The sequence below is a fragment of the Nelumbo lutea genome, chromosome 1 (assembly GCF_056320005.1).
Source record: "Nelumbo lutea isolate HS-2025 chromosome 1, American lotus-T2T, whole genome shotgun sequence".
In the NCBI taxonomy this organism is placed as follows: domain Eukaryota; kingdom Viridiplantae; phylum Streptophyta; class Magnoliopsida; order Proteales; family Nelumbonaceae; genus Nelumbo; species Nelumbo lutea.
In genome coordinates this window covers 86506914-86531050 of record NC_142684.1, presented here as the reverse complement: position 1 = coordinate 86531050, position 24137 = coordinate 86506914, and the positions used below count along the sequence as shown (strand labels likewise).

The window sequence follows — 24137 nt, the reverse complement described above, 5'->3', positions numbered from 1 at the left end:
ACACAAATCTTATACAAAAAGGGGTCCTCCCACAAATAGTGTTTCACATCGGAGAAGAATTTCTTCTTTTGCTGATATGAGAGATTATGAGGAAGAACTTTTCCAGCGAGAAAATTGACAACATCAGCATACCAAGGAGATGTATCTACCTGAATTGAATAGAGCTGCTCATCAGGAAATTCATCTCAGAGGATGCTCGTGGTCTTCCCTCCCAAATCTGAATCCTCTAAACGAGAGAGGTGGTTTGCAGCAAGGTTCTCAGTGCCCTTTTTTATCACGAATTTTGACATTGAACTCTTAAAGCAACAAGATCCACCTGGTTAGCCTTGGCTTTGCATCATTCTTTGTAAGTAAATGTCTAAGAGTTGAGTGATCTGTATAAACAATAACTTTGGACAAAATTATATAAGAGTAAAATTCATCAAAAGCAAAAATTACCACTAGTAGCTCCTTTTCTGTCATGGTGTAATTCTGTTGAGCTTTATTCAAAATCCTGCTAACATAGTAAATGGGCTGAAAATTTCTATTCACTCTTTGTCCTAAAAGAGCTCCAACGGCTGAATCACTCGCATCACACATCAACTCAAAGGGGAGTGTCCAATCTGGTGCTACTACGATTGGTGCATGAATCAACTTATCTTTCAAGATATTGTATGCTTCTAAGCACTCTTTGTAAAATTGAAAGGTACATCTTTCTATAGTAGATTGGACAAAGGCTTAGCTACTTTGGAGAAATCCTTAATGAATCTTCTATAGAATCCTGCGTGCCCCAAGAAGCTTCTCACGGACTGGACAAATGTTGGTGGTGGTAATTTCTCAATTGTCTCCACCTTAGCTCTATCAATCTCAATATCTTTTTGTGAGACTTTGTGTCCAAGTAATACCTTCTTGCACCATGAAATGACATTTTTCCCAATTTAGCACTAGATGAGTTTACTTGCAATGCTTGAGTACTTTTTGCAAGTTATGTAGGCATGCATCAAAAGAAGAACCAAAAACTGAAAAGTCAACCATAGAAATCTCCATACACTTTTCCACCATATCGGAAAATATAGCCATCATACACCTCTAAAATGTTGCTGGAGCATTACATAATCCAAACGGCATCCTCCTATAAGCAAAGGTGCCATAAGGACAAGTGAAGGTGGCTTTCTCTTGATTTTCGGGTGCAATCAGAATTTGATTGTAGCTCAAGTATCCATCTAGAAAATAGTAGAACTCATAGCCAACTAGTCTTTCTAACATCTGATCGATGAAAGGTAGAGGAAAGTGATCCTTGCGTGTGGTGTTATTTAGTTTTCTATAATTGATGCACACTCTCCATTTGGTAACCGTTCTAATCAGTATGATTTCATTCTTCCCATTAGGCACTATAGTCACGCCTCCTTTCTTTGGTACTAATTGGACAGGGCTTACCCATGAGCTATCTAAGATTGGGTAGATAATACCTACATCTAGTAGTTGGATGACCTCCGCCTTCACTACATCTTTCATGTTCGGATTAAGGCATCTTTGGGACTGAACCATGGGCTTGTATCCATCCTCCATCAGAATCTTATGAGTGCATATGGATGGATTGATGCCCTTAATGTCTACTATCTTCCAAGCTAGAGTTGTCTTGTGTTCCCTTAGCACCCGTAACAAATTTTCCTTCTGCAAGGGGGTCAAGGCTGATGAGAAAATCACCGGTAGAGATGAAGGTGCTTCTAGAAAGGCATACTCTAGATGTGGTGGGAGTTGTTTCAGCTCAAGGGTGGGCGCCCCTTCAATTGACGACTTGCTTTTTGGCATTGAGGGTCTGTCCAAGCTCTCCAACTTGATGAACCTTTTTCCTTCAAACTGAGGATTCACATTTAGGTATGCTAACAGGCTCCGAATTTGTTCATCGTCTTCAATTATTGCTTCCCCTTCTTGTATGCATAATTCAAGGGGATCGACTGATCTGTTAACCTGAAAACACCCACCAACAACATAGTCAATAGCGTCTATCATATAAAATGAATCATCACTAGATGGTGCATGTCTCATAGCATCAGACATCTTAAAAATTACTTCATCATCTTGAATTCTAAGGATTAGTTGTCCTTGTTGGACATCTATCATTGTCTTTCCTATAGCTAGGAAGGGTCACCCTAAAATAAGTGGGACCTCAACGTCCTTTTCCATATCTAATACTATGAAATCCACGAGAAAAATAAATTTATCAACCTTAATAAGGACATCTTCTATAATTTCCCTAGGGTGCTTGATAGACCTGTCAACTAATTGCAATGCAACTCTAGTGGGTTGGGGCTCACCCAGTCCTAATTTCTTAAAAACATAATAAGGCATCAAATTTACACTATCTCCTAAATCACACAATGCCTTATTGATCTTTAAACTACCAATAGTGCAAATAATAGTAAAACCCCCTGGATCTTTTAGTTTTTGAGGCAGCTTGTTGAGAAGGATTGTTGAGTATTCTTCATTCAATGCAACTGTAGCCACTTCTCTCAATTTCCTTTTGTTCACCAAGATTTCCTTAAGGAACTTTGCATAATGTGGCATTTGAGCTAAGGCATCAGCGAAAGGAATGTTAATATATAAACTTTTGAAGATTTCAAGAAACTTACCAAATTCCTTTTCCATTTTGTGTCGCTCAAGCCTATTGGGACATGGTAATTTTGGCTTTTGACTTTTCTCCTCCCTTGAATCCAACTACTCTTGCTCCTTTTCAGTTTCTAGAGTTGCATCCATCTTACCTCCTTTTATTTTCTTTTCCCTCTCCTTCAGCTCTTTACCATTTCTCAAGGTAATAGCTTGCACTTTCTCCATTGGACTTGTCTCTGTATTGTTAGGTAAAGCACCTTGGACTCTAGCGGATATCATTTGTGCCAATTGCCCCATTTGAGTCTCTAAATTCTTAATCGATGCCTCTTGATTATGAAATCTTGTTTCCACACTCGATATGAATTTAGTCATTAACTCCTCTAAATTTGATTTCTTTTCTGACTGAGCAAAATTTTGTGGAAGAATTTTCACCACATTTTGATTTGATCGTGAAAGATTAGGGCGATTCCTCCATCCGGTTGGATAGCTGCCCCTAAGCGGTTCATGTCTAAGTCAGTTGAGTGGTGCCTTCAAATGGACCAAAGAGTGTTAGCTTGCGTTTGACGAGCTAAAAAGGTATCTAAGTTCACCACCCTTATTGACCAAGTCGGAACCTGGAGATAATCTAAAACTCTACCTCTCTACGAGTTATGAGGTAGTTAGCTTGGTCCTAATCCGTGAAGTGGATAGAATGTAGCGATCTATCTATTATGTGAGAAAGGTTCTGCACACCATTGGACTAGGTATCCCAATTGTAGGTACATGTTGGTCACCATGACCGCAATAACAACAAAGGTACTAAACCAATGCTACAGAGACACCCATGACGAGTTCACAACTCGACACAAATTTGCAATGAGTTCAAAGAAACCATAGATTTGTGATGAGCTCAAAGCCATAACAGACTTATAATGAATTTAAGGTCACCATGGACCTGCAATGAGTTTAAAGTTATCGCGAGCTTGCGATAAGCTTAAAGCTGTCAAAGGTTAGCGATGAACGAAAATACAATGATCAGCCAAAATTGTTCATGACAGAACACCTACTAGGATTAAATAGGACATGTCAGACTAGCCCTGATATCACCCACGCCACATCAGTACAAAAGACCCGCAAAAGGAAGTACACGTGTATTATGAAAATCCTCAAACGAAAGTAGGGGTGGCAACGAGCCAAGCTTTTCATGAGCTGCTCAAGCTTAGCTCGTGAAAAGCTCATCTTTGCTCGGTTTCAAGCAAGCTCGAGCCCAATTCAATTAATAAACGAGCCGAGATATAGAAAATAATATATAATAAAAATATTATAATTCTTAATTATTCTTAATTTTTTAAATATCAAATAAATTATATATATATATATATTTTATAAAATATTTTCCCTCAAATTAAGCTTGAGCTTATGAGATTTTGACTTGAGACAAGCTCAAGCTCAATATTCTAGCTCAAACCGAGCTCGATCTCGATCCTTATACAACCTTGGCGAGCTGAGCTTGAGCCTCATACTATTCGGCTCGGCTCGGCTCAAATCCACTCCTAGATGAAAGGAAACTTTGTCTTGGAGAGATCTCATAAGACACGTGGTGAACCTTTAGCAGTGTCCCCCTGACAACCGACACCAAATCAGAGATCCTCTTTCCAAATAGGAATCAAATCCTTTTAGTTCCTTCCCTTCAAGACCTCGAGATCTCTCCCTATAAAAGCGGACATGAATCATAATGAACTCACAACTTTTCCAACAAAATCTCCTAACCTATCCTCACTTCTAGCCTTCCTTCGTCTTTCAAGGAGACCGCCACACTTAGCCTTACCACACAACTCACACCAATATCAAGAAACTGACCTTTTAGATGGTGCTAGCATCCCACAAATTGTGTCCTTACTTCCAGACCGACACTGTTGTATTTCTAACCATTCAACCTCTAAGGCAAGTTATTCAAAAGCCTGAGGTCTTAGGAAGGTTAACAAAATGGGAAATCGATCTCAATGAGTACATGAGATCGTTTGTCAATGGAAACCAAAATCCTATTGACCAACTTTCCCCCCTCTCAAAAAAAAAAAAAAGAATGCCCCTAAAGGTTTTTTCATCTTAAGTCTTGATGAGGGGTAATTTGGTCCTCCAATGATATCACGACATGTGGCATTGCAGAACAATAGACTCGACACCACGTAAGTAGACTCCAAGTGCACTTCGGACACTTCATATCTGCCTCGATGACCTTGACACCACTCCAATAGGCCGAACTGTGAACAACCAAGCAAGACCTTAGCCTCGATGACCCATTTTATGATATCTCAAATGATAAAAGTTTTCAAAAAATCTAATTGTAGGTACATGATGGTCACTTAGACCATCAAAACATAGAAGGTATCAAACCAATACTACACGAACGCCTGTGATGAATCCATAACTCACCGCACACCAGCGATGGACTCTTGACTCGGAAAATGTTGCGATGAACTTTAGACCCGTGCGAACTTGCGATGAGCTTAAAGCCATCGCACAACCGCGATGAGGGTAAGCTTGTTGCAGTACAAACATAAATGAAATAATCACGCGTGTCATTAATAACGTGCATGATAGGATGACTTGTGGGCCTAAAGGGAACATGCGAGCTAAATAATAATGTCACCCGCGCCACCACGTTGGTTTATGAGGGTTGTGAAAGTAAGTAGAACACGCGTATTATGAGAATTCCCAGTTGAAAGGAAAGCTCATCCTTGAGATATCTCATAAGACACATAGCAAAACCCTATCAATGCTCCCTGACAACTAACACCAAATCCTAGATTCCCTTTCCTAATGGGAATCAAGCGCTTTTGGCTCTTTCCTTTTGGGACCTCGGGATCTATCCCTATAAATAGGGGTCCAACTCATAGAAAAATACTCATTCTATCACTCCGTTTGCCCTAGCCTTTAGCCTACCTCCTACTCTCATCTTTCCTTTGTTCTTCAAAGAGATCCCATAGGTAGCCTAACCACTTCACTCACACTAAAAAAAATGATAAAGTTTTCAAAAAAAAAAACCATTTCGCCCAACTAATATTACAAGAAATTTTCAAAAAATATTTCATAGGATTAGATAAAAGATTACAAAAATATTTTTGCATAAATATGTAAAGCCCTTGATGGGGATTTACATTCCAGATTCAAGTTGCAATAATTTACAATACATATTTACATATTTTAAAACATAAGAAATATCTGGGACTTCTGATCATAATCTTTGTTCCTTCACAACTTCAAACTGGATATAGGAGTGAGTGAAGCAAGAGGGGTTAAACTATTTTTGGGCATTAGTAGTTGCTATGTTGATGGCTGCACGCCTGTCCAAAAACCTTCATGATCATCGACATAAGAAGTACGCAGTAGTTATGTTCATGGACTGCCGGAGCCTTTTGGAACCACCTCTTCAGTTTTGTCGATCCTTCTATGTGAATTGACGATCGTCATCTAAGCAACAGGTAAGTGAGAAGATATTGAGCTCAAGCATTCGAACCGATGGAGAACTAAAGCATGCTATGAGAAGAATTTCTAATCTCCTAATCTCATCCTGTTTGGTATCTTTATTCTCTTCCTAAATACTTGTTAAAATCATGTTCATGTGAAGACTTTCTAATCCTATTTCAATCTACAAACAACTGTGAGCTTGTCATTTTTGTCTTCCTTGACTCTTTACTATTTATAGTATCTTGCCTTGTGTTGGTAACCCTATAAACTTTAACCATCTTCTCTTTTTCTTAGCCATGTAGCAACCACTGTAGAATCTCGTGGGTGGTGGGGTCCCTATCGGTTTCCTTTCAACCTACTTCTTGCAGAAGTGTCAAGATCCACTCTTAAAGTTAGAAAACAAGCCGAGCAGCGACATGGAAAATAGCAAGGGAAAAGAAAAAATGACTGAGGAATCTAAACAAACTCCAAGCCTTCAAGTGGCAAGACTAATGGTGGAAAAGGCATTGGTCAAAGGTTCACATGTGGAGCTTGAACTCGAAAGTTGTAAGGAAGCAACGAACTATGTCAATCACTTGCTGAAGGGCAGAATATTTCCACGAATTTAAGTCACATAGGATGCAATTGAAAAGCATGCAAGACTCATTTGGAATCTCCAAAACAAGTATGTATTAACTTCATCGAAGGAAGTCAAATGGAGATATTCTTTGAAAATGAAATAGAAAGAGATAAGGTGCTGAATGGAGGACCTTGGTTTTATAGATCTAGTTGGCTAAAGGTAGGACCATGGACTGACAGTGAAGATGGTACGGTGGAAAAGCTTCATTTTCAAAAAGTATGGTTATAGCTTCATTTAATCCCCAAATCTATAGTGGAAGATTCACGAGTTAAAGCCCTTGGATTAATGGTAGGTGAAGTTGTGAAAGACCAACCAAGAATTAAAACAAGTGCTTTAATGAGAGGACTATATACATGGGTGCAAGTGGTTCTAGATATTAGACAACCACTGTTTATGGGCATGTTTGTCACTGTGGAGGGAAAAAACATGGATCTGTTATTGTTATGGAGCTCTTACCAAAGTAAGGTCAAAATTGGGCTCTTATTATTTGCAACCGGACTGCTGACGTGCTAGAGCCATTCCTTAGCTTACAAGTTTTCATCCAGGAATGCACCAAAATTAGGGTTCGAACCCCTGAAAGCAAACTGAATAAGAAAAGTGCTAGAGAAGGAAGGAGGTTGCTGATTGCGAATTGAAGAAGAATCACATCAAGGAGATCAAAGATTGAAGCAAGAATCATAGGTTGTCTTTTTCTTTGGTTCTACACAATTGGTAACCTAGATTCATATAGGGTTTAATGGATTTTTGTAATTAATTCTTTTATGTTATTCGATTGATTGGATTCATTCTTGGTATTTCTTAATTAGAGTTTTTAATTGCTAGAATAATCTTGGTCAAATTGTTCTTAATTCTTGGATTGCTTGAATTGTTTGAGAAAGAGTTTAGGTAATCAGATCATCTAATCAAGAAAATGGACTGAATGCATCTTAGAGATAATTTGCATGGTTCGTTTGGTGTTCATTCATACCTGAATTGATGCCCTTCGAATTCTTTATTCTTAATGCATCTATGAGGATTAAATTCTTGATAGAGATATAGGAATTGCCACACATAGATAGAGTGGGTTGTGCTTGAGAGAAGTTGCTCATACCATTAGGGCTTCGCCAACTCATGACTAAATTCCACATCAATTGAATAACTTAATGGTTTAATTTCTGAACCGAATTTGCTATTGTTTACATACAACTTTTCTTCTCATTACATAAAGGTGGTTTGATCCGAAACTGATTAAGGTAGCTTGCTAATTAGGAATTAGGGTTTTCATTTGTTTAATGTTTCAGTTTATTAGATAACAAACGACTGATTCATTATTAGTAATTGTTGGATCAATCCTCGTGGGAACAATACTCTATTCATCATTGTATTACTTGATCGGCTAGTACACTTGCTAGTGTAATCTAAGCGCATCAGTCCTGCATGTTTTACTTAGATTGTACCTTTTGTTGGTTATACAACTTATTGGAGAATAAGTACCACCGGAGATTAGGAATGACTCTCAGTTTATGCCATATTTTAAGGTATGTAATAAATTACTACACTTTTTACCTTAACACCTCCCTAGATCATGAAATTAACATAATTTAGTTAAATGTAGGACTGTATAGGTGCAATTGATGGGACCCATAGCCCATGTAAAGTGCCTAATGAGGAACAAGGCATGTTTCATGGTCGAAAAGGGAAAACAACACAAAATTTAATGGTTGTAGTGACATTCGATTTAAAATTCACTTATGTATTGGTTGGGTGGGAGAGTTCGGCCACTAATGCCACAGTCCTATATGATTCCTTGCGAGGGGAATGCAAACTCCACATCCCAGAAAGTAAATTAAATTGATACTTTATTCTTTCTAATACTCGAACGGTGGACTCCATTGTTTTAACTAATTGCTTGTTGCCAATGACCACTCAACGAAATATAGGAAAATACTACTTAGTAGATGCCAGATACAGAAACATCTCAAGCTTCCTAGCACCTTATCGAGGCACTAGATACCACTTCAATGAGATATGAGGGTGATTGCCAGAGTCCCCTCGGGAGATTTTCAACCATAGACATTCATAATTGAGAAATGCAATGGAACATGCTTTCGGTGTTCTAAAGAAGCGTTGGGCAATTCTTAATACAACACAACATTTTGACTTTACGCAGGTCAAGATTGTGATAGCTTGTTGTGTGTTTCACAACTATATCATGGGAGTTGATCCACATGACTGATACACTCGAGAAGGGATTCGTGAGGCAGACAGGCAAAATACATCCGATGGGGATGAATTTGTGGAAGAAAGTGCCAATGCAGATTCTCTTGCACCAAGGCTACAAAGAAATGAACTAGCAAGATGATCCACATTTAGGGACCAGATTGGGTCAGACATGTTTCGGGACTGGAGGAGACTGCGAAAATGATTAGGAGTTGTAGTATTTGGATTAATTGCACATCATCTTTGTCAGAACCAATTTGTGTTGATTGCAGTTCTTATAATGTTTAAAACATCCAATTTCTATGTTTTATTAGATATCCATGACTTACTTGTTAGACAGTTTAATATATAAGCAATATTGTTGAAACACCATATTTCTGTATTTCACATGCTTACTTTTATGTTGTTGATTATTAGAGATATTTTCGATATTCTTTATGATAATGTATGTACATGTCTATGTGTTATTTATTTACTACCTGAAATGGAGTACTTTTGGCTAGGGATGGTCTCTAGTAGAGATACAATAAGAACATCTATTAATAATAGGAAAGATGGCAATAAGGGAAATGATGTATTGTCTATCTCTCAAACTATGTCCAGCAAGGGTGATCGGAGTCGACAAGTAAAATGGAATGATGCCATGGACATGGACAAGGCATTGATTGAGCTACTTACTGACTAAGTAGCATTGGGCAATAAGATTGATAAGGGTTTCGGACATCTGCATACACATTAGTATGCAAGGAGATGATTGCCCGCTTCTGACATGACATTCAATGATTTGTGAATGGATTGATTAGTAATTGTGAATGCAAATTGTTATCAGGTATTATTGTTTGAAGGTTGACGGTACCTTCAATGAAATATGAATGGATTGAGTGGGAAATGTGGATGGATTGTTTAGGGTGTGTTAGAATATCTCATGTTTGAATGAAATGTGAATTGATTGAATAGGAATGGGAAGGAGATCCAACATATGAGCAAATATAGAGTGATATAGTTATCATTTTCATATTTGTTATCAAATGAGTAGATAAATGGACTAATATTCAATAAAATATGGGTCTGCCCATATAGTCTACACCATCTTAATCTGAGGGAGATCCAACCCATCATCTTAATCTGCCCACAGATGTAGTTGATGTAGAATTGGATAATGGATCGGAAAACAAGTCTATGTACAAGCCTGGATTCAAAGAAAATCAATGATGGTCTGGAACTTCTAACTGTCTAAGCAAGCTCTTGTGTAGGATTGCAATAGAATTAAGAAAATGTCTCTCTCCTGCATGAAAATTGTAAGGATTCCTTCACACTAATTTAAGCCAATTTCCGCCAGAAGAAACCTCTCGTATATGAAAGACCGGTATGGATTAGCGACCACTAGCTGAATTGTGGACTCAAGACTGTAACCATTTTGGCAAGCTCGGCCGATTGGCCTCAAACAATATTAGGCCGAGCTCACATGCATATTTACTATCACTATGGTTGTAACAATAAACAATCCAAATTTCTTGCACCTGGACTGGTGGTTATTATTGAAAAAAGCACATTAGGTAGTAAGAGCATTTATGTTTGCTCTCATTGTTTGTATCAATTTTAAACAAACAATAGCAAATTTGTGCCCCGATTTATATAAATTCCAAACAAACAAGAAAAGTGCAAAAACCAAGCTAACTCTTGAATGACTTTGCACTCATGAGAGCAAACGCAGCCTAACGGTAATATAACAGAATGTGAATTTTAGAAAATAAAAATTTATTAACGTTAATAGTTTTGGAAAGTTTGAAAAGTTACGACGAGTTTAAGAGAATTTGTAAAAAGTGATGGTGAATTATAGAGGATTTCCAAATTTGAAAAAAAGATTTTATAAACTGTGCTAAAAAAAGAAGTTTTTATAAAGGCTATAGGAGACTTTCCCTATTATTAAAAAACTGCCAAATGAATCATGGTCGTTAGATAATGGCGGTACGATTATCAAACGGCAAAAGTGCTCGTGGTGGATCTATGCAGCGGTCCTTAATCCTTATATGATGTATCTTCAACGAATCCATTTGATCACGTTCACAGCGCATTTTAGAAAAGTGCCCATTATGTTCTTTTTTACTTTTGTTTGGCTTTCAATTCTTTTTTTGAATAAAATAAAAATGGTTATTAATTAAACGATAAATACATTGAATTTCCCACGCTGAGAGATAACTGCAGACAAGAATTCTTTCATGAATCTCAGATTTACCGAGACATTAAAACAGCAGAGCAGTTAACGAGCACGAATCATTTTCTTTGGGAAACCCTAGAATTTGATGTGAGATTGTAAATTTGTAATGGAAGACATGAGGTAATGGTTCGCATCTCGATTTCTGCTGTTTGCTGCGTCTCGTCTCGTCTAGTCGGGGGAGATAGTGATCTTTGATTCCCCACACCCTCTTTTTTCTCAAGTAAGGCTTGGTTGGTTCTTTCTTGATCTGGGGCAGTTAATTTTTGGTTCAGCCTGGGAGTTCGGTATAGATTTGGATTTGTATTCGTGCTTCTGCAAATTTAATTCTAACAAAGCAGCCTGCTTTTGGTGGGATGGTGGGTTGATGGTTGTTGTGGTTCGATTTATTAGTGAATTTAGATCTGTTTTATCGAGTGGAGGATTGGTTCTGTTCTAGGTATGCATATATTGATCCGTTTTCTGATAATGCTGTTGCGGGAAAGTTGGATTTGATAGCCTTGGGGAAAAAGTGAGGAACTTTCTCCTTTCCAGTGAAATTCGTAGTTCATATATTTGAATTTAGAACGAGGAAAATTTTGCATTTGTGCCGGAGGTTGATTGATGGACAATGTGCGAAGCCACTTTCGAGGTTGAATTGGATTTATAGCACTGCTGTTGCATTGGTATTTTGAAGCATAGTATGTGAGATTTAGCGAAATCCAGAAGTTGGTCTGCAAACGGGATTACTGTGGTTATAGTTTCTTAAGTTGGATTTTTATTTGGTGGTGGTTCAGCAGTTTTTAATGAATTTTGTGTGGAAAAGAATTCGAGAATTTTGAATGAGAGGGGATTCAGAGCGAGAAGGGAAATGAAAGGGAAACCTGTGAGTCTAGAAGGACGATGACTGGTGGGTCATTGGGTCTTCGTACAGGGAGTTATGGATCACTGCAACAACATCTGCAGAACAGTGTTGTGTTGCCGATTCAAACTACACCCGTCACACTGCGCAAGCCCTCGAAGATGCTCCTACCTGGATACAGAGAGAAAGAAAAGTTTCTTCCTCGGATCTTCAAATTCGCTCGCAGAAGGAGGGTAGGAATGCTGCTTCTGCTGGTCGTTTCTGTTGTGGTTTTCATATCAGTCTTATCTGTCGTTAATAAAGGTTTGATTCTGTATATCTATTTTGTTTTCCTTGTATTTTCTTTTCTCTTTTCCTGGCTCTTCTTCGTGATACGCAGTCAATTGCTGCATAATTGATTCCTTTCTGATGTTGCAATAATGATCTATGAAGGTTCCTTAGACGCTTAGGATTGTGATAGGCAAGTCAGCCTAAAAAGAATTCTACTCAACTTCTGAACTGCGGTTGGTTAGGATGTCTACTGTTTAAATAACTAGCATAGTAGTTATGGTAAACATTAAGAGGGTTGTGACCCATCAGTTGATGAATGCAAACAAGAATATTTTAAAGGCCAAGATCTGACCCAATATGATGTTCTTCAATACTCTAATATGCACTCTTACTGGAAAGTAAGTTTACTATGTCATTCTGCTGATTCCCCAGTGCCACGGACTAGATTACAAGGATCATATGGTTTAGCCACTTCTGGTGGATGAGATAATCAGGTTGGGTCTCACTAGTAATGACCCCTTAGTATCTGCTTTGATTGAGTTCAATTCAGCATGAATAGCCATTGCCCTTTCCAGAAAATTTCAGCTATCTCATATACTGATTGCTGTATGTTTTTGTATGGTTTATTTTTTAGCATAACCTTCCTGCTTTTTGGCCTGGCTTCAGATGAAGATGCTTCAGAAGGTGTAGTTCACCATACTCGAATGACTCAAAATATTAGACCAAGCGATAGCATCGCATCAAGTTACCCTGAATCTTCCCTGATCCATGGAGAACAATATAACAAGAAGGATGCTAGCTCTCTTTCAAAAACTGTTGTGTCAAGAATTGGTGCTAACAGACTGAAGCCTCCTCTGCCTCCAGTAATCATGGGGACTGCTCTGCTACCGAGTCATCCATGTGAAAAGTTCACACTTCCACCTCCACCGGCTGATAAAAAGCGAACAGGACCAAGACGTAAGTTGAGTTTCTGTTTGGGATTTTACATATTCACATCAAATATTTGTTTTATTGAACATCATGCTGCTAATCATGCATGTGTAATATGATGTTAACATCATTTTTTGGTGCTGAAATTTCTTGTTTATTTGCTCCTTCAGCATGTCCAGTATGTTACATTCCAGTAGAGCAAGCAATGGCCCTCATGCCAAAATCCCCATCCATGTCTCCTGTACTCAGGAATTTAAGTTATGTATATGAAGAAAACTCAATTAGAACCGAGCCATTTGGAGGATCTGAATTTGGTGGATATCCTTCTTTGAAGCAGAGGAATGATTCTTTTGATATAAAAGAGTCAATGAATGTGCATTGTGGGTATGTTTCACTCGCCTTCAATTTTTTACTTAGATGTTTCTGTAGCTTCTTAAGGTTATAACTTATAAGATCATCTTTTCAAGTTAAAGTGGACTTTTCTACTTTGATGTTCCACATGCTTTTTTAATCATTTTCACTGTTCTGCATCTACATGAGTTATAATAGAAACAAGGAACTATTGTCTTATACTTAACTTTTACCTGTTCTACGTTTTTTATTGATGCATGCCATTGCTTATCAGATTTGTTAGAGGAAGGAAACCTGGCCACCAAACTGGATTTGACATTGATGACACTGACCTTCTTGAGATGGAGCAGTGTCAAGGAATTGTTGTTGCATCAGCTATTTTTGGTATTTCCAAAGTATTTTTTATTTGATTTCTTTGTTGGGTTCAAGCTACCGTCTTGCTTTTTCTCATTGGTGTTTCTTGAGCAGGAAACTATGATATTATACAACAGCCAAAGAATATCAGTGAAGCTGCAAAGAAAAATGTTTGCTTTTTCATGTTTGTTGATGAAGAGACAGAAACATATATGAGAAACTCTAGTGTTCTGGACGGCAGCACTAAGGTTGGATTATGGAGAATTGTTGTTGTCCATAACCTTCCTTATGCTGATGCAAGACGCAATGGAAAAGTAAGTATTTGAGCCATGATTGGTTCTCTTGGACTCTTGAAATTTTGTCTCTCAGAGCCCCTTTGGGTGCAGTTATTCAACTCTTTAGAAATTAGTCTGCCTATGTATGAAAGGGCATGCGTAGAATACTATAACTATTTATTTGTAGCTATCAACATGAATAATGTGGGTGGCATGATAACAGAAAACAGTAAGGATGAGGCTTAGATGATGATAATGACAAAAAAGAGCAGTCCAGTGCACGAGGCTCTCGCCAATGCAGGGTCTAGGGAGGAATATACACACATAACCTTATACACAGAGATGCTGTTTCCAAGATTTGAACCCTGGTCAATGGACAAAAAATATTGCCATCCTTTCCCCTGTTCTCTCCGATTCCAGCTACTCCTGGTTTACCTGTGGAACTTCCATCAAAATTTAGAGGGTACTTGTCATTTCACAAGGGGAAATGCTCTGTTTGTCAAAAATGAGATGTGCCTCATTCATCAAAAAAAAAAAAAGAGATGTGTCTAAATCATCAACCTTCTTATGTTCATTTTTTCCTCTCACAAAGCATCAATGTTCCCATTTTGCATTTTCTCCGCTTATTTTGAAATCAACTTTTTATCAATAAAAAAGAAAAAGTTGAGCACATAATTCTTATTCAGATCATTTAGGGCCAACTATTTAAAATCCTTCTAAGCCATTCCATACTATTTAGGACATACCATCAGCTACGCCTGTCAGTGATACCTGAAACTCCGCGGCCCAATTGGATTGGATTTGGATTTTTCAAGCTGCATTTGATTAACAACCGGATCAGTTTCCGATTTGTCTCCATCTGATCTGATTAAAATCTGAATCCGATTATATTATAATATTTATTGATTTTAATATAAAATTTATACAATTATATTTAAAATTACAAAAAAAAAACATTTTTATATATCCTATTACATATGAATTTATTTATATAATAAATTCAGTATGTTATATTTTCATTAATTTATTATATATAAAAGTGGAGTTGGATTAAATCTGAATCCGATCCAAGTCCATTAGGATTTGAATTCGAATTCAAGGTCTTCAAATCCAATCAGATTTTGGACTGGATTCAGATGCAAGTTTTCAATAATTGGATCGGGTTCAGATTTTGCTGAATCCAATCCATTTACAGACCTACTATCAGCTTTTGGTTTTGTTAGAATTAAGAATTTAAGAGGGTACCACTACTTTCTTGTCACTTCAGAGGGTGATATGTCCTGTTTATTAAAAATGGGATGTGCCTAGCTAAATTGTTAACTTTCTTTCTGCCCTTTTTTTCTTTCACAGAGCATCAAATTTCCCATTTTGCATTTTCTCCTCTTATTTTTAAATTAATTTTTATCAATAAAAAAGCAAAGGTTGAGCACATAGTTCTTATTCAGATTTTTTTAGGGTAAAATATTTCAAATCCTGCTCATCCATTCCATGCTATTTAGGGCATACTTCTTTTAACTTTCTCCTTGTTTTTTGTTATTGGTATCTATTGCAACTATTCTATTTTTTATGTTTAATTTTCCAGTTCATCAAGTTGTTTCATGGTGAAAAGAGAAAGATGATTCCTGTTGGTACTTGCCAGGTTTTTGATGATGGAACAATTGGCACAGTTTGGATGCATCTGGGGCTTTTGATATTTGTTGTCAAAAGCTTCCTAATTTGTTCTAGATTCTTACCCATCAGAAAAATGTACTAGAATCTTATGTTGACTCGTATTATGCCTGTAACAGGTTCCTAAGCTTCTATTGCATAGGATTTTCCCTAATTCTCAGTTTTCTATATGGATTGATGGGAAGCTTGAGCTTGTGGTGGATCCATATCAAATTCTTGAGAGGTATATTCTATATAGTTTTTGTTCTGCAGATTTTCTATGAATTTGTTATTTATATGTTCATTAAGGTGTAGTTAACGAAATCTATCTGAAGCTTCTACCATATTATATTTCCCTTAATTCCTGTTTTCACTGCAGATTATGGAAAATGCTGGTTAATGATGAGAGAAATTAACTTTTGGTCATTTTATTTTATTATTTTTGGTTGACAACAATCAGGAATTTTTTTTATATGTTAAAAAGAACGATTTTCAAATAATATTCCTGGCACCCCTTTTTGTAGGGAAGCTCTAACTACCTACCCCTTAAGTTAAATATAGTTTTACATTTAGTTCCCTAATGGAACTACCCATCATAACAGTTCATGTCTATTTACTTGTTCTTTGGCCAAAGCATCAGCCATACTATTGGCAGATCTAAGTTTCCAAAGAAAAGGTTGATCTTTTTATGGATCTTTATCTAGAAGGGTATCAATGGCATTGCTCTGTTTGTCATGCCATCAATCTCATGGCTTTAGTTCAATTATTTTTAGAAAACTTTAGTTCAATTTCACCTGACAATTATCACCATCTGGAAATTGCTGAATTTGGGCTTTTAGTTTAGTCCTGGTTGACCAGTTACCATAGCTTATTGGCAATATCCAGTGTAAACCTGATCCAGGAACATCATTTTTAGGCAACTTTTTGAATCTTTATCACCAAAATGCTGCTGTCCATATCCTTACCACATCAATGTCGTGCATTTCATGGGTGTGATTTTTTTATAGTGAAGGGAAAATTTTCATTAAAAGATTTTTTTGGATGTGAATACTTATTATTCATTTGTTTCTTTCTGCAAGACCTCTAGATATTGTCCAGAGTTACTTACTAGGTTATGTTGCCCTGAGAGTAGATTTTTTATGAAGCATATTTTTGATAAGATAGATCTTCCTCTATAAAGGGGTGAGTGACTCTTCCTCTATAAAGGGGCTAGTGACTCCCCGCCCCCCCCCCCCCCCCCCCCAAAAAAAAAAAAAAAAAAAAAAAAACTCCAAAGAATAAATAAATAAATAAGAGAAGAAAGAAAATTTGCAGCACAACTTCTATACTAGTTAAGGGCTAGGCAAAAACAGGAAAAGAAATGTTACCTCTTTGTTTTCTGGCTTAACCATGTCGACCATGTGGCTAGCATTAAAAGCATCTTCATGTGTTTGTAAGCAACAACCTATGATTGTATGATTAGTTAAAGTAATGATTTTTTGTTTTTTACAAGGGAAGCCCTCCTTTATTTGCTTACCTTTTCCATTTCAATAGCTAATTCATGAGATGGTCTAATCAGTCTACATCTTTCATGCTCTGGATGACACAACAATCTGAATCAATTTTCAGCATTTCCATGTTATTATTCTCCTCTGTACTCGTGCTTCTACTATCTCCTCTCTGGTTTGAACCAAATAACTGATTTAAACAAAAAGTTGGACCTAGGATTTCCAAAATCCATGTATAGGGTCATTAATATTACCTAATGTTGATCCGAGCTATCTGGATCTTGGGAGCGGTGGACTGGACATGGACCTAATATTTTGGCACATTTTACATGAAATAGCTGCTGTCAAACTCAAACCTGCATTCTCATGCTTGTCAGCCTGAGATTTTATCATGACACAAAGCAATGGCCTCTTTGTGCAAAAATATAGGGTCTTCAGATTTTGGGTTTTGCTCTGGTAATCTGGTATGCTTCATCATTTTGGATGTGGATGCAGCTCTCTGCATGGATAGGAGACATTCCAATGAACTTCACTATTTTTTTTTTCAGATATTTGTTCTGGAACTGGCTTATCAACTTTTCTCTCAAAATTTTCAGATTTTTGTGGCGGAAGAATGCTAGTTTTGCCATCTCTAGGCACTACAGACGCTTTGATGTCTTTCAGGAAGCTGAAGCTAATAAAGCTGCTGGGAAATATGACAATGCTTCTATTGATTACCAGATTGAATTTTATAAGAAGGAAGGTTTAACCCCATATTCTCAAGCTAAGCTTCCGATCACCAGTGGTGAGTTGCATGTCATGTTTTTTCTGTTGTTTGGATCCTCCCTAGTTTCTTTATCTCAATTTGAGTTTTGTCCTTTATGCATGGGTTTTGACAGATGTTCCTGAAGGATGTGTAATCATAAGGGAGCACATTCCTATTACCAACCTCTTTACCTGCCTCTGGTTCAATGAAGTAGACCGTTTTACATCAAGGGACCAACTTAGCTTTTCCACCGTAAGGGACAAGATAATGTCAAAAGTCAATTGGAGTATCAACATGTTTTTAGATTGTGAAAGGCGCAACTTTGTGGTTCAGGTAATTATTTTTTTATCATGACTATAGCAGCATTGCTGGATTCACAAATCCACATCAAAAGAGGTAGTCCAAGAAAACTTTATTTATGAGGAAACAAGACTTTGGAATTCTCAAGCATCTTTGTTTAATGTCTGCTTCTGAAAATTTTGGGTATATGGTAATCTAAAATACCCAGATACCTTTACATGTCTAGTGTACCAGTGTTGGATATGATACCAAATATTGCACAGATACTTCTAGATATACTTTATGCATTAACAATTTTAAAATATACAAAATGGTATATTTTAACAAATTTTAACTAAGAAACAATCTGCACATGTTAGAAATTTAATTAAATTTGGTAAGAAATAAGTTTTGGAAGTGCCATTTAGCTTCAAAAAATTAGATATAAATGCATGATATAAGCATTTTACATATACCTTTAAGCTTTAGCACTGTCCAAGATTTTAGGAAATAGAGGGTCATATTCCCATTTCCCATATTCCTGTCCATGTCCATATCCATATCTGGGTATTATAGATGATAATTGTTGAGGATGACACTTGCATGCATCTTGGCTTCAAGCTGATCCTTGTAATCTTAAACTCTAAATCCGAAATACTTAAAACAGTCTGCCTGTAACCTAACCTAATTTAAGTTGCAGGTAACCTGACCTTCCCAACCTGAGTGTAATGTGCCTAATACCATCTAATTGGGTCTGGGATAGGTGATGTTTTGCTTGGTTTTCTGTGTCATAAGCCAGGGAGACGATAATTAACTTTGTGCAAAACTTGAAAATTTTCCCTTTCACACTTAGGACATACTCATTTACTACATTTTTACTATCTGTCTCTCTCATGCAAACACATATTGTCCGAGTGTGCACATGCAAGCCAAATAGCTGTTTCTACATGGGTTGCCTAGTTGTAACCAATGTTGTGGAGATGTTATCTTCTACCACCTCTTTATTTTATTGTTTCTTGTAAATGAAATATTTTGTGGCTGCTCTTCTAAACACAGTGTCAAATTCTACCTTAGTTGCCTCCAGTGATTTTTCTGTCAGTTTTAGATAAACAAGTGTAGCAAACTTTAACCCATTGATGAAGTTTTCTTTCTGTACTTGCAACCTGCAGGCATACCATAGAGATTTATTAGAGCATATGGCACCTCCAGCCGCAGTCATTAATGAAGCCCCTGCAAAACCATTACCTGAGATTGTAACTGATAGGTCTGTAACAACTCCAGTCAGGAAGATCCCCACAAAACGTGGGAAAGAAAGAAGATCTGGTTCAAGACGTCACCGTTCCAAAACCATCACAGTTACTAGGGATAACAATATGATTTAATTTTGTAGTCAATATATATATTTTTTTCATTTCCTTGTTTCTCAATTATTCATTAGGGAATAGGAGGATTCAGGGAATGAGTGTAGTAGGCCTGTTCTGAAAGAAAGCAATACCGATCATTTTTGTCCGGAATTGTCGATATCTATTCTTTCTTTTATTGTATATATATACATATATATCTCAATTGCAATAAATATCACGATCCGTTATTTCCCCTTGTCTAGTAGGTCATATTGTCCCATACAATTTTGGTTTCCAGAGAACAATGAGATGAAAGCATCAGCTGGTAGTCTATGTTGTGTATTTCTGAAGTTCTGTTGTTGGAAAACAGAATAAGAGGCGGTCGCTGTTCCTGTTACTGTATTTCATACTCACTATTGTAGTTCTATGAGGGTTAATGGAATTATCATCATTCTCAACCTTCAAGATCTATGTACTCTTATTGCTTGTCTTTTTTATCTTTATTTCTTAATTGATGTATTTTCTAGTGTGAGCTGCGCAGTGTTGTGTAATAGGAGGAACGGGATCTGCTTCTCACATGCACATCCACCGTGCATTGGGAACATTTCCTGTGAATAATAACTTATAAGTACGGGAATTGTTCCCAATGCTGATACAATGTGCGTGTGAGGAGCAGATCCGGTCTCGTGGAATAGACTGATAATTTTAAGATCGTACAGTGGGGGAGGAAAAAAACTTGGGAAGTTTCATTGTCATGGAGCATATTGATGAACTAGTGTGAGTTACAGGTCAATAACTGTGGTCGAACGCCCACGTGAACATGTACATGTTTCTGTTTCTGTGGGTACCTCTCACAGTACTCAGAGTGGAGAGGTGGACCCTTCCTCTTGACTATGCAACTTTGAGTTCTGGCCAATTGTTTTATTCACAATAACTGCCATTCAATTGAGCGAGCTAACTCTCTCTTCTCTCTCTCTCTCTCTCTTTCATGTTAATCAACTAGCCAATTATATTGTTGAAGACTTCATTTCAGTTCACTCAGAGAAAGTGAATTGATGGACCATTTCAACCGTTCCAACCAACAGTATGCCTGGTGGGCCTATTTACATTTATGTCATGGTTTTGCTTCAGAATTGCGTTCTATTGGCAGGATTCCCTAAGGCTGTGTTCGGTTTTGAAAGAAAAGATAAGAGTAAAGGTTCGATTTAGGAGTTTTCATGGGTTGAATTGGTTCAGTTTCATGTTATTTGGCCAATTGAATCGATTTGGGTTGAGGAATTGGCCACCCAAAACCGACTAATTTCGGTTGGCTCGAAAGACAGCCCAAAAGCGATTTTCACTATGTTTTCAAAAGATAAAAATCATACATTGAATGGTTCAATGTAGAGGTCGGTTGGCTTAAAAGACAGCCCAAAAGCGATTTTCACTATGTTTTCAAAAGATAAAAATCATACATTGAATGGTTCAATGTGGAGTAAGTAAGATTTTATAGGTAAAAATCAAATATTAAACGGTATTATGAAAACCATTTGCTGTCTTCGATTATAGAAAGTGATATCGTGCTTTTCTTATATGAAAAAATTTTAAATTAAATATAAGGTTTGTTTTTACCGGTTTACATGCGATGAAACGGAAACCGACCCTTCAGGTTAGCATGATGCACGAACCGACCAAAAATAGTTGAAAACCGGACCATTCGGACCGAGTTGGACCGAATTGGTCGGTTTGATCGATTTCATGAACAGCCTTAGCCTTTGATACCATTTCGTACAACTACAAACAGCATCAGGCCCACCTCCGCCAGCTTGTGGTCACATCAGCGTACAATTTCAGACTGCCCACGGGTGCAACATACAAACAACAGTGCCACCTCCCGTTGCTTTTTGGGTACTTCGTGTCCAAACCAAAACCAACGGTAAACATAACACAGAATCCAACCTTCAAATTCTTAGAGCAGAGGTGTCAGAAGCTCCCTTCTACACGATCCGTTTCGGCCACGGAATCCTTCCGGTGCTAAATGGTAATGTAGTATATGGGCTGGGCCCAGAAATGTTAGAAAGAAGACGTACTGACAACGAAAACATGGGCCTGCAGATCAATTGCCTCAATATGGGCCAATCTGAGATTTTCAAGTTTTTTTTTTCTTGAAATTTATTAAATTTTATTTTCTTTATAAAAGCCATAAATGGATAATTTAGAGCCTTAGAAGCATAAAATAAGGGTACTTTAGTCTTATAGATAGATATAAAATATAAAATATAATATAATAAAAATAATACCACAAACGGTAAAAATGGGCAGCGACCGAGCGACACAGACACGAACAGAGTGCACCTCTCCCTCTCTCTCTCTCTCTCTCTCTCTCTCTCTCTCTCGAATAGGCGCCAAAATTGCCAGCGTTCTTAGCCAGACTCACAGAGAGAAATGGGAAGAGTAGTTGATTGATGTTTCTCTCGTTTTTTTGTTGGTTGTTCTCCCGTAAAATGCCGCGTTAGGGTTAGGGTTTGATTATTGTGTTTTTCGAATCAATCCAATCCATTTCCCCCCTTTTCCGTTTCTAAGATCCTTCAATGACTTGAGATTAGGGTTTTCCTTTTTGCTTTTTGAGGTTCTTAATTCGTTTTGTTATGTCACAGCCATGATTTTTGCTTCCTTAAGCATTCATCATTGTTGAGTCCTGCTGCGGAGGACATTTGATCTCTCTCTCTCTCTCTCTCGCTCCCCTCCCCCAAATTTCTTCTCTCTATCGATCTCAATGGGATCATCTGGTTTCTTTGTGATTTGTCTTCTCCATTCCATCGTTGCTCTCACTTGTGGAGCTCTCATGATGTTCTATCAAGACGAGATCTCTGTTGTTGGGCACGGGACTGAAACTGCGAGTAAGCTTTTGGGTTCGACGCCACATGATCAGCTCCTGATCAAGACCTCCGATTCGTTTGCTGGTCTGTTGTTGTTCGTGATCGGGTTTCTGCTGTTCATGGTCGCGTTTGTTAAGGACAGAGAGTTCCAGAGCTTCTTCGCCAAGGGATGCGTGCTTCTTCATGTCTCCGTGTCTCTATGGAGAGTCTACTTTGAGAGGAAGCTCGAAGATCTCGCTCATGATTGGCCGAGGCAGGTCGTTGGGGACATTGCGCTGGCACTTTCCTGGGTTTTCTTCCTCGTGTACTCGTGGAGAGAGAAATATGATTAACTCGATATGGGAAATAATGGTTGCCTCCATGAATACGGGTTTGGGTATTTCTACTGAATTGCATTGCCGAACAAAGCAATAGGTTGTTGCCGCTGCTCCTTAATTGTGCTGTAGATGGTGAAAGAGGAATCGGAATCAAGGTGGAGTAGAAATACAGTTTTCTTGAAGTGAGGCTCTCCTCTTTATGCTGTAAAATTGCTGGGTTGAGAGATGAATCCCATTGGTAGAGAGCACAAATCGAGTCGGGGTCAGTATGTTTGCCTGAACTTTGTTTAGAGTCTTCGATGTTTTTATTTTCTTTTCTTTTTTTTTTCTTTTTTTTTCCTTTGAACATATCTGAAGGCCGTGTATTACTTCTCTTGTAAATTTTCTTTGGCATTAATAATAATAAAAATATTTGACACCTTCTATTTGGTTTTAAGTGAGGTGGTGCTTATATATGCTATCTGTGGTTCATATGTACTGTGATGTGATGATCCACTAAACAATTTCAGATGTTAAGCAAACATGATATTACCTGATAAGCGGAAAATATAATCTATTGGCTCTCAAAAGCATTCTCTTATTTATCTTGCCACTTGGAAGGCATGGAGTTGTAAAACCATGGAACTGCTATTGTTTTATTGGTGCAACACATCATTATGCCCTTTAATTGAGTTGATATTTTCACCTTCTTCTGATGCCAGTCTAGTGTCAAAGCATAATAAATGTCTTAAAACTTGAGGAACTGCAGAAGAATATAAAGCATTACTGGTTTACAGGTCCTTAGGTCTTGATCTGGCAGTATACATTGTATGCCAATGAGTTTTGTCAACATTCAGTACCTAATGCCCTACAGGTTAGAAGACACTTGATTCCCATGTATTTACGTAATCATAGGGATTCACGGACAAAGTAAGGATCTACCATGTGGCAGAAAGGGTAGCTGTCATAAAGTGTCATACAGTGTCCTAAATCCTTCATTCATGGGGCAAGTTTGTGATTAGCAACCCCTGCAAGGTACATGGTGTAACATGGAGCTGAATGGACTGGGGGAGTGAATACGTATAGCCAATATAGATGGTCCCCTTTCTGGTGGGTAGTTTGGATTGACCATGTGGCTGAAATAGTAGAATGACTAATTCTATACCTTTTGAATTTGTTTCACCTGACCATTCCGTGAGATCCATGTGTCATATCCTAAAACCTGAAGCAGCATCTCCCTGTGAAAAGAGGTCACTCAGAACAGATTCCAAGTTGTCATTCATAAAAAGTAAAAGGGAGCTTGGGGAACGTGATCGGTAAAAAGAAAGTAACTTTCTTGGAAGGTAGACCCCCCCCCCCCCCCCCCTTCTCTGTCTCCAAGCAACCATATGA

The 24137-nt window shown here is 37.7% G+C and overlaps 2 protein-coding genes across 3 annotated transcripts; both read left to right on the top strand.

Annotated features, from left to right (window-relative positions):
- The first annotated feature begins 10811 nt into the window (after positions 1 to 10811).
- Positions 10812 to 19845, top strand: LOC148875891 (putative hexosyltransferase MUCI70). 2 transcript variants are annotated; one of them, XM_088966950.1, is made up of 9 exons: positions 10812 to 12213; positions 12847 to 13137; positions 13281 to 13494; positions 13736 to 13845; positions 13930 to 14129; positions 15878 to 15981; positions 17821 to 18008; positions 18103 to 18302; positions 19418 to 19845. In XM_088966950.1, exons 1-9 carry the CDS (start codon positions 11952 to 11954, stop codon positions 19628 to 19630), a joined length of 1782 nt encoding a protein of 593 aa, XP_088823076.1. In that variant the 5' UTR covers positions 10812 to 11951; the 3' UTR covers positions 19631 to 19845. The 2 variants fall into 2 exon arrangements, with proteins under 2 accessions (XP_088823076.1, XP_088823077.1); XM_088966951.1 differs by having other exon boundaries at positions 10916 to 12143.
- Positions 19846 to 21892: 2047 nt separating this feature from the next.
- Positions 21893 to 22923, top strand: LOC148875890 (uncharacterized). Its single transcript, XM_088966272.1, has one exon. The coding sequence runs from the start codon at positions 22347 to 22349 to the stop codon at positions 22779 to 22781; it is 435 nt and encodes a 144-aa protein (XP_088822398.1). The 5' UTR covers positions 21893 to 22346; the 3' UTR covers positions 22782 to 22923.
- Positions 22924 to 24137: the final 1214 nt, after the last annotated feature.